Below are 10,634 nucleotides of genomic sequence, written 5' to 3'. Positions count from 1 at the left end.
CCCCCCCAAATCCCTCTGGGGGCCCCCCCCAAATCCCTTTGGGTGTCCCCCAAATCCCTTCGGGGGGCCCCCGTGTCCCTTTGGGGGCCCCCCCAAGTCCCTTAATATCCCTTTGGGTGCCCCCTGGGTTCCTTTGAGTGCCCCCAAATCCCTTTGGGTACCCCCAGTGCCCTCTGGAACCCCCCCCCCCCCCATTTCCCTCTCTGCCTCCCCCAGCTGCCCCCCCCCCAGCCCCCATTAACCCCCCCTTCCCCATTTTCAGGCCCCTTTGAATGACAACCCCCCCCCCCCCCATATCCCCCCCCCCTTCAGGACTCCCTGGACCCTTTCCCCATTCAGTCACCCCCACATTATGCCCCCCCCAGACCCCCCCCTCCCCCAAAATCCCCGTCCCCCTTAAGGGCCCCCAGCCAGCTCTGTCCCCGTCCCCCCCCCGTGACAGGCGTCCCCAGCTGCCACCACCATGGCGGAGACGTGAGTGTCCCCCGGGGGGCTTGGGGGGGTCCCAAAGTCCCTTTGTGACAACACCCATGCCCCCCCCCCCAAAAAAAAACCCCTTAGGGTGCCCTCGGTGGAGGCGTACGAGGCCGCCCTGGTGCTGAGCGGGGTGGGGGACGCGCTGGGGTACCGGGGGTCCCGCTGGGAGTACTGCACCTCAGGGCCCCAGATCCACGCCGAGCTGGCCCAGCTGGGGGGGCTCGGCGCCATCGTCCTCGAGCCCCCCGAGTGGCCTGTCAGCGACGACACCGTCCTGCACCTCGCCACGGCCGAGGGGCTGGCCACCGGTAACGGGGGGGGGGGGGGGGGGGGGGGGGGGGGGAGGGGGCGTGGGGACCCCCAGACTCATTTTGGGGGGGTGAAGGGGGGGGTCCCTTTGTAACCCAGAGCCATTTTTGGGGGGGTGTCTAGGGGGTAAGGGGGTCCTTTTTGTACCCCAGAAACATTTGGGGGGGGGCTGGGGATAAGGGGGGGTCACTGTGTACCCCCCAGACCCATTTTGGGGGGAGTAACAGAGGGGGGGGTGGGTAAGTGTGGTCCCTTCTGTACCCCAGAGCCTCATGGGGGGGGTGGGGAGTGGGGGGGTTGTGGGGCTCCCCATTTTACCCCAGACCCATTTTGGGGGCAGAGGGGTCTCTTTTGTACCCCAGACCCACACTGGGGGGGTTCCTGGGGGGGTGGGGGGGGGGGGGGGTGGGGGGAATGTCCCCTGTGTACCCCAGACCCATCTGGTGCGGGGAGGTCCTTGGGAGGGGTGTAAGGGTGGGGGGGGGGGGGGGGGAGGTTCCCTAATATACTCATGGCGGGGGGGGTGGGGGGGGCAATCCTTTTCCCTTTATTTTAGGGGCATCCTCAATTCCCCCCCCCCCTCCAATTTGGGGTGCCCAGGCGAGTCCCCTCTCATTTTGGGGTTGCTGGGGGGGGGGTATCCACCTTCCCCTCCAATTTTTTTTTTTGGGGGGGGGGGTCTTTGGGGGTGATCTCCCTTCCCCCATTTTGGGGGGGGGGGGGTGTCTTTAGGGGGTGATCTCCGTTCCCCCATTTTGGGGGGGGGGGGTGGTCCCCACTGTCCCCCCCCCATAGGACTGGAGGGGGAGCCCCTCCTGCAGGAGCTGGCTCGCCGCTACGTGGCCGCCATGGGGGACATGGAGGGGCGCAAGCCGGGGCCCACCAGCATCCTGGGTGTGTGGGGGGGGTTATTGGAGTGGGGGGGGAGGTGTTGGGGGGGGGGGGGGGCTCACCCCAAATCCCCCCCTCCCCAGGCACCTCGCAGCTGCGGCCTGGGGAGCCCCAGGGGTATCGCATCCCCTTCAACCCCACCGGCACCGGCTGCGGGGCCGCCATGCGCAGCCTGGCCATTGGCCTCAGGTGGGGGGGCATGGGGGGGGGCAGGGACATGGGACGTGGGGGTGACGGGGGGCATGGGGGGGCGGGTCTGGGACATGGGAGGACAGGGATGGGGACGGGGAGGAACATGGGGGGGATATGGGGGGGGTGGGGTCAGGGACATGGGACATGGGGTGACAGGGATGAGGACATGGGACAGGGATGGGGATATTGGGGAGGGGGGGGGTCAGAGATGGGGACATGAGGGGCATGGTGGGGGGCATGGGGACAGGGGTGGGGCCATGCGGGGGCGGGGGGGTCAGGGACAGGGCCATGGGGGTGACAGGGATGGGGACATGGGGGGGGGGGGGTCAGGGACATGGGACATGGGGAAGGGTCTGGGACAGGGCCATGGGGGTGACAGAAGAAAAGGGACATGGGGGGGGGGTTCAGGGACATGGGTTATGGGAGGGGGGACAGGGACATGAACATGGGGGGGTGACAGGGATGTGGACATGGGGTGACAAGGATGGGGACATGGGACATTAAGGATGGGAACATGGGGGGGGTGAGGGAAAGGGACGTGGGGGGACAGGGATGGGGATGAGGATGTGGGATTTGGGGAAGGGGGTGACAGGACATGGTGGGGGGGGGGTGACAAAGACAGGGACATGGGGAGGGGAGGTGACAGGGTTGGGGACATGGGGGATAGGGACAAGGACAGGGCCGGGGCCACCGCAGGTACCCCCATGCCCGGGAGCTGCCGACGCTGATCCGGGTGAGCGTGGAGAGCGGGCGCATGACACACCACCACCCCACCGGTGGGTGCCACCCCGGGGCGCGGGGGCCCCCCAGGGACCCCCCAGGGACCTCTCCCACCCCCTGACCCGCCCCCCCCATCCCCGCAGGGTACCTGGGGGCGCTGGCTGTGGCCCTTTTTGGGGCGCTAGGGGCACGGGGGGAGCCTCCCGAGAAGTGGGGGGCCGAGCTGCTGCGGGTCCTGCCCCAGGCATGGGACTACGTGGAGAGCACCGGGGTGGCCGTCGGGGACAACGCCGCCGCCTGGCCCTTCTTCGGGGACGCCTGGCGCCGGTGAGGGGGCACTGGGAGCACTGGGAGGGGAAACTGGGAGGGGGCACTGGGAGCGCTGAGGGGGAAAACTGGGAGCACTGGGAGGGGGCACTGGGAGCATTGGGAGGGGTTACTGGGAGCACTGGGAGGGCACTGGGGTGGCCATGGGGGATGATGGTGTGGACTGGTCCTTCTTCAGGGACACGTGGCACTAGTAAGGGGGCACTGGGAGTGTTGGGAGATGTTACTGGGGATACTGGGAGTGCTTAGGGACATCCATGGCCTGGTGACCCCAATGTCCCTCGTGTCCCCAGTGACCCCAGTGTCCCCATGAGCCCACTGACCCCAATGTCCCCAATGACCCCGGTGTCCCTGTGACCCAACAAACCCCCCCGACCCCACTGACCCCAATGTCCCCACTGACCCCAGTGTCCTTGTGACCTCACTGACCCCAATGTCCCCACCGACCCCAGTGTCCCTGTGACCCCCCTGACCACCCTGACCCCACTGACCCCAATGTCCCCACTGACCCCAGCGTCCTTGTGACCCCACTGACCCCAGTGTCCCCACTGACCCCAGTGTCCCTTCTGACCCCCGCTGTCCCCTCTGCCCCCGCTGTCCCCGCAGGTACCTGGAGTCCCGGGGGCTTCTGGAGGGCTCGGGCCCCCCGCGGCTGCCGGCGCTGCCGTCCCCGGCCGAGCGGGACGCCGAGTACCTGGGCTGGGCGCTGGGGGGGTGGCCGGGGCGCAGCGGCCACGATGCCCCCATGGTGGCCCTGGAGGCGCTGCTGGCGGCCGGTGGGTGCTGGGCCACCCTGTGTCACCGCGGGGTGCTGCACGGGGGGGACAACGACTCCACCGGCACCATCGCCGCTGGCTGCTGGGGGCTGCTGGGGGGGCTGGCGGCGGTGCCCCCTGGGCTGCACCGCGGCCTCGAGTACCGCGGGCGCCTGAGCGCCGCCGCCCGGCGCCTCCACGAGTTGGCCTGGGGGGGGGCCTGAACCCCCCTGACCCCCCCACCCCCCCAAAACCCTGGGTCCTCGGTGTCACCCACTTGTCCCAGCAGGAAATATCGGGGGGGGGGCAGACCTGGGGGGTACTGGGAACCTGCGTGGGGTCCTGGTGGGCTCTCGAGCGTCCTCGAGGGTCCTGGGGGGGCTCAGGAAGGTCCCTGGGGAGAGCAGGGACCTGGATGGGGTCTGGGGGAGGAGGGGCTCAGGAGGGTCGTGGGGGTCAGCAGGGACCTGCATGGGGTCCTGGGGGTCTCAGGAGGGTCCTGGGGGGGGGATTTGGAGGGTCCTGGGGGGGCTCAGGAGGGTCTCTGGGGACTGCAGGGACCTTCCTGGGGTCCAGGGGGGGGCTGAGGAGGGTCCCCGGGGGGCTGAGGAGGGTCCATTGGGACTGCAAGGACCTGCCTGGGGTCCAGGGGAGGCTGAGGAGGGTCCCCGGGGGGCCACCAGAGCCACGTCCCAGTGGCCTTCACTCCCTCCAAGGATGGAGACACCCCTCCCCCACCCCAAAGCTCCCTGCAAAGCCTTGGTCCCCCCTACCCCCCCCCCCCCCCCACCCCCCCCCAGTAAAAACGTGTCCCCTGCCACCCCCCCGTGTCTTGTTTTGTGTCACTGCGGCCACCACAGGGCTGGGGCCACGCGAGGCCACCGTGGCCATGGCCCGGTCACTTCGGTGGCCACCGCCCCCCCCATGCAGAGGGCGTTGGGCCCCCAGGGTGACACCGGTGGCTGTGGCCACCACGCGGCGCTTCCATGGCAGCACGGGTGGGCGTGGCTGGTGGCCAGCCCCCTGCTAGCACTGGTGGCCACGGCTGGTGGCTGTCCCCAAGACCATGTTGGTGGCCATGGCCAGTGGCCCTGACCATGACTGTGGCCATCCCCATGACCACGCTGGTGGCTGTTCCCATGTTGTTCCCACCAACATGACCATGTTGGTGGCCATGGCCACTGACCTTGACCATGCTGGTGGCCATCTCTCTGACCATCCTGGTGGCCATCCCCATGACCATGTTGGTGGCTGTCCCCATGACTGTACTGGTGGCCATCCCCACGACCATGCTGGTGGTCATCCCCGTGGCTGTCCCCATGACTGTGGCCATCCCCATGACCATTACTGGTAGCCACCCCGTGACCGTACTGGTGGCTGTCCCCATAACTGTACTGGTGGCCATCCCCATGACCATGACTATGGCCATGGCCATCCCCATGACCACGCCGGTGGCCTGTACCCATGACCCTACTGGTGGCCAGCCCCATGACCATGCCAGTGGCCGTCTCCATTGCTGTCCCCATGACCATGACCATGGCTGTCCCCATGACCATGTTGGTGGCCGTCCCTGTAGCCATAACCATGGCCATCCCCATGACCATACTGGTGGCCACCCCCACGGCTGTCCCCATGACGATGGCCATGGCCAGCCCCATGACCACGCTGGTGGCCCATCCCCATGACCATGACCGTGGCCATCCCCACGGCCACGCCGGTGGCCCCGCGGTGCGGTCCCGAGCAGCGAGCGGAGCCGGGTGCCGTAGCCAAGGAACCGGGTTTTATTCTGCTGCGGTTAAACAAGTGCCCAAGCCCCGGGGGGGGGGGGGGGCCCTGGGGACACCGGGGAACCTCGGGGGGGACACTGGGGCCAACCCGGACGCCGGGGCCCCCCCCGCCACCGGGGATATATATATATATTCATATTTATAGTTGCAGTGGTCCTTGTCACCCCCCCCCCCCCAAAACGCCCCCACGCCGGGTGCTGCCCTGCCCCAGCTTTTGGGGTGAAACGAGGCGATTCCGGCAGTGTCTCTCCCCCCCTCCCCCTCCCGCCCCCGCCGTCGCCAAGGGGGGGGAGGGGGCGGCCCGGGTGGGGGGGGGGGAGGGCTGGGGGGGGAGGGGGGGCCCCACCAGCCCCCCCCTCAGTCGTCGATGCAGATGACTTCGCCCCCGCGCGGCTCCTTCTTCTCCGGCCCTTCGGCCTCGCGCTCCCGTTTCACCAGCACCGGGGGGCCGTTGGCAGCGGCTGCACGGAGTTGGGGGGTGGGACATAATTCAAGGAGGGGCCCCACACACTGCCCCCCCCCAATAATACCCCCTTCTCTCCCCGCTCTCCCAGACCCAAGCATCTAGGTGCCCCCCCAGAAGGACCAAGGGGTCCCATCCCCCTTCCCAGGGGCCTGGGTGCCCCCCCTGGAGAACCCAGGTATGTGGGTGCCCCCCCCCCCTCCCAAAAAGAAAGGACCCAGAGGTCTGTGTGCTCCCCCCAGGAGGACCCAGGGGTCCAGATGCCTCCCCCCCAAAAAAAAAAAGGACCCAGGGCTCCAGATCCCCCCCCCTAAAAGGACCCAGGTATGTGGGTGCCCCCCCCAGGTATGTGGGTGCCCCCCCCCCAGAAAAAAGGACCCCAGGGGTCCGGGTGCTCACCAGTGATGAAGGAGCCGGGCGGCATCTGACTGTAGTTGGCCCCCCCAGGGGGGAGAGCTCCGGCCGGGGGGGTCCCAAAGGTGCCCCCATAGCTCTGGGGGGTGGCGTAGGGCCCCGGCGGGAAGGTCTGGGGACACGGGGACAACGCTGTCACCCCCCCACCCTGCTGCCTCTGGGGATCCCCGAGGTGGGTGTCCCCATGGGATGGGCACCCCAGGGTGTCCCCAGGGGATGAAGGTGTCCCGGGGGTGGGGTGGGGTGGGTGTCCCCAAGAGGGGGGGTCAGGGTGTCCCCAAGGGATCCAAGGGGTGAGGGGGTCCCCAAGGGATCAGGGTGTCCCCATGCCAGTGATATCCCCAAGGCGAGGGAGTGTCCCCAGGGTGCCCCCCAAGGCAGGGGGTGTCAGCACCCAAGGGATGTCCCCAAGGCCCCGAGGTCAGGGTGTGTGTAGGGGAACGACCCCAGGGAAGGGGGGAACAACCCCGAGGAAGGGAGGACACCCCCACGGGGGGAGCGGAGAGGGGGAGGGGGAGACATCCCCGGGGGGGGGGGGGACGCGCGGTGACTTACGGGCGGGGGGTGGCTCTCGGTGCCCTTGCTGGCGAGGCGGCTGAGGATGCTGCGCTCCGACATCTGGAGGCGGGCGGCGATGGGGGGGATGCGGGAGAGGGTGGCGGGGAGGCGGGTGACGTCCGCCTTCATGTCGCTCAGCAGCTCCTCCAGCTGGTTCAGCACTGGCGCCGGGGGGGCGAAACGGGGCGGGAGAGAGAGAGAAAGAGGGGCGGGGGGCGGCCCGTCAGCGCCGGGGGGCCACCCCACGCCTACTCACAGCTTACTCATAGGTTACTCGTAGGTTACTTGCAGATTACTCATAGGTTAATCACAGCATAGTCACAGGTTATTTTGGGGAGCGGGGGTGGAGATACTCACGTGAGAGCAAGGAGGGGGGTGGGGAGAGGGAGGGGAAGGTGGGGAGCTACTCAAGGGATACTCGGGGGATGCACCAGCGGGAAGTGGGGGCGTGCTCCAGGGTGGGAGGACTCAGAGGTACACTGGGTATGGGTACGCCAGAGGTACTCTGGGTGTACATACTCCAGGTATGCTCCTTAGTCACACTGGAGATGCTCTAATTATGCTACTTACTCTGGATATACTCTCTAGACACACTGGGACACGCCAGGTTTACTCTTTAGCCACTCTGGGTTTACTCTAAATACACCAGAGTTGCTCTGGCTGTGCTCCTTGCATACTCCAGGCATACACCTTAGACACACTGGAGATACTCTGTGTAAACTTTTTAGAGACACCAGAGATACTCCAGGCACACTGCTCAGGCACCTGGGGGCACATGCTCTAGCTACACTGGAGATACTCCATACATACTCTTCAGACACTGCAGGTATCCTCCCTAGACACACCAGAGCTACTCCAGGTATAATGTTTAGCGACACCTGAGGTAGCGTATGCTACTTTGTCACTCTGGGCATATTCCTTAGATACACCACAGATACTCAGGGTATACTCCTTAGCCACTCTGGATATTCTCTTTAAATGCTGCAGAGATACTCTGGGTTAATGGCTTAGGCACACCAAAGATACTCCAGGTATACTCCTAAGATAGACCAGAGATACTCCAGATACATTCTACTTCTACCAGAGATACTCTGGGCATCCTCCTTGCATACTCCTAAGGCCAAGGGGCTCACGGGATGGCCTGCAGCTACATCACCGATACTCATGACTCAGCCACGAGATCCTCAGGGCACATTGCTAATGGACCCTTAGGGAAGGAATACTCAGGGAATACTCATCAGATCCCCCTAAGAACCTCTCCATAGCTACAGCAGCCTACACCAATGATACTCATGGCTTACTCCAGTGATACTGCTGGCAAAGACCTTAAATACACCAGAGATGCTCTGGGCATACTCAGCACATGCCCCAAGAGTACTCCACGCTTACTCACTAAATGCACCAGGGGCACTCTGGGTGAAGCCTGTACATGCTGCAGAGATACTCTGGGCTTACGCATTACATGCAAGCAGGAACCGTCTGGGTACTCCCACTCTATACACCAGAATTACTCTGGACTTACTCGTTACATGCACCAGGGATACTTTGGCCACTGCAAGGGTTACTCAGAATATACTCATTCCATACCCCAGCAAGCGATACACTGGGTAAATGCATTACATACTCCCGAAGTACACGGCACATACTACTTGCATCCTCCAGACTTACACTACAGTTACTAAGCAGATACATCTTAGCGCAAAGCCCCGCGGTATGCAACAGAAGCACCCGGCTGCTCCTCCTCGCGCACCCCAGAGCCCCTCGGGCCGCCCTGCGTCCGCGCCCCGCCTTACTCCGAGCTTACTCAAGGTTTACTCACACCCCGGAAACCCCTCGGGGGCCTTCCAGCAGCTGCCCCGCCGCCCCCCCGCGCCCTCCCCGGCCGCCAGAAAGCACGCGCAGAGCAAGGATACACCGGGAGCCGGTTGGGAGGAGAACCCCACTTTAATGATTGAGAGCGCGGGTACAGAGAGGTGCGAGGCGCTACACGGGGCGTCCGCGCCGGGCGCGCCGGCCCGCCCGCCTCTTACCCTTGTGCAGGACGGCGTTCGCGGGCTTGTTGCCCGCCAGCGACTCCTTGGACAAGTGCTGGTGGCTCTCGGCCAGGCACTCGACCTCGGCGAAGCGGGTGTTGAGGGCCATGGCGGGGTGGCTGGGGTCCTGCGTCATGTTCAGGTAGGCGGCGCGGCGCAGCTGCTCCTCGATCACCAGCGCCTGCTCCAGGAGCTGCGGGAGGCGGGGGGAGGAAAAAAGGGGGGGAAAAGGGGAAAAAAGGGGGAGGGGGGAGGCGGCCTCGCCACCGGCCTCGCCACCCCGGTGGCCTTCACGCATCCCTGGTGGCCTCTGGGCACCCCCAGTGGCCTCTGCGCATCCCTGGTGGCCTCCGGGCACCCCCAGTGGCTTCCGCGCATCCCTGGTGGCCTCCATGTCCCCCCGGTGGCCTCCAGGCACCTCCAGTGGCCTCCATGCCACCCCGGTGTCCTCTGCGACCCCCTGGTGGCCTCCGTGGCCCCCTGGTGGCCTCGTCACTGGCCTCACCACCCCGGTGGCCTCTGCATCCGCCCGGTGGTCTCCATGCACCCATGGTGGCCTCCGTGTCCCCCCGTGGGGGCTCTGCCTCTTGTGCCCTGTTCCCGTGCAAGCCCTCTCTGCACTCGTGTGTGGCCCACATGTGAGCACCGCCTGGGTGCACGCTCGCTGTGCCCAGCCCCTCGTGCGAGCCTGGCACTTGTGCAGGGAGGCCCTCGTGCAAAAAGCTCGCACAAGCGTGCAAACATGGCCCCTGTGCGCCAGCCCCACAAGCCGTGTCCCCAGAGCAGCCCCCGTGCAAGGCCAACCTTCGTTCAAGACCCCTGTGCGGGTGCAAGGCCCCCGTGCAAAGCCCTCGTGCAAGGCCCTCGTGCAAGGCCCCCGTGCGCTCACCTTGAAGCGGCGTGCGAGGAACTTGTTCTTCATCTCCAGGAAGTTTCCCTTCGAGGCTTCGCCCTTGAAGGGCTCGTTGATGACCCCGAAGGCGCCGTCGTTCTGGATGTCCGTCCAGCGCGCGTAGCCGTGGCTGCGCGCTAAGGACTGTCACCGCGTCACCGTGTCACCGCGTCACCATGTCACTATGTCACCGTGTCACCGTGTCACTGCGTCACTGTGTCACTATGTCACCATGTCACTGCGTCACCATGTCAACCTCTTCCCCCCCCCGGGTTGTTCCCCATCTGGCGCACGGAGCAGTGGCTGCATGCTAGGGACTGTCACTGTCACCTTGTCACTTTGTCACCATGTCACCGCTTCACCATGTCACTGTGTCACCGCGTCACCATGTCACCAATCACCGCACCACCACATCGCTGTGTCACATCATTGTGTCACCGCATCACCATATTGCTGTGTCACCATGTCACCATGTCACCATGATCACCAGATCACGTCACCAGATCACCGTGTCACCAGATCAATACGTCACTATGTCACCGTGTCACCATGTCACCGCATCACCATGTCACCACATCACCATGTCACCATGTCAAGGTGCTACCGTGTCACCATGTCACTGTGTCACCATGTCACTGTGTCACCATGTCACCAGATCACAGCACCACCACATCACTGTGTCACTGCGTCACTGTGTCGCTGTGTCACCATGTCACTGTGTCACAATGTCACTGTGTCACAATGTCACCATGTCACCAGATCACAGCACCACGACATCACTGTGTCACCGTGTCGCCATGTCACTGTGTCGCTGTG

The 10,634-nt window shown here is 65.4% G+C and overlaps 2 protein-coding genes across 4 annotated transcripts in view; one reads left to right on the top strand and one right to left on the bottom strand.

The window, feature by feature from the left end:
- The first annotated feature begins 429 nt into the window (after positions 1-429).
- On the top strand, positions 430-4,491 carry LOC136787780 (ADP-ribosylhydrolase ARH1-like). Of its 2 annotated transcripts, XM_066985101.1 has the most exons (7): positions 430-474; positions 562-785; positions 1,582-1,680; positions 1,761-1,866; positions 2,566-2,645; positions 2,733-2,916; positions 3,523-4,491. In XM_066985101.1, the coding sequence occupies exons 1-7, from the start codon at positions 464-466 to the stop codon at positions 3,893-3,895; spliced, it is 1,077 nt and encodes a 358-aa protein (XP_066841202.1). In that variant the 5' UTR covers positions 430-463; the 3' UTR covers positions 3,896-4,491. The 2 variants fall into 2 exon arrangements, with proteins under 2 accessions (XP_066841202.1, XP_066841203.1); XM_066985102.1 differs by lacking the exon at positions 1,582-1,680.
- Positions 4,492-5,429: 938 nt separating this feature from the next.
- The window catches only part of CHD3 (chromodomain helicase DNA binding protein 3), a 47,014-nt gene continuing 41,809 nt past the window's right edge, over positions 5,430-10,634 (bottom strand). For both annotated transcript variants that reach the window (XM_066985099.1, XM_066985100.1), the window contains 5 exons: positions 9,816-9,948; positions 8,924-9,119; positions 6,891-7,054; positions 6,321-6,447; positions 5,430-5,919 (listed from right to left, as the gene is read on the bottom strand). In XM_066985099.1, the coding sequence (XP_066841200.1) occupies positions 5,816-5,919; positions 6,321-6,447; positions 6,891-7,054; positions 8,924-9,119; positions 9,816-9,948 (724 nt within the window). In that variant the 3' untranslated portion in view covers positions 5,430-5,815. The remainder of the gene's footprint in view (positions 5,920-6,320; positions 6,448-6,890; positions 7,055-8,923; positions 9,120-9,815; positions 9,949-10,634) is intronic.

This window comes from Anser cygnoides, chromosome 31 (assembly GCF_040182565.1).
Source record: "Anser cygnoides isolate HZ-2024a breed goose chromosome 31, Taihu_goose_T2T_genome, whole genome shotgun sequence".
Classification (NCBI taxonomy): Eukaryota; Metazoa; Chordata; class Aves; order Anseriformes; family Anatidae; genus Anser; species Anser cygnoides.
This window is presented reverse-complemented; position numbering and strand designations above follow the sequence as displayed.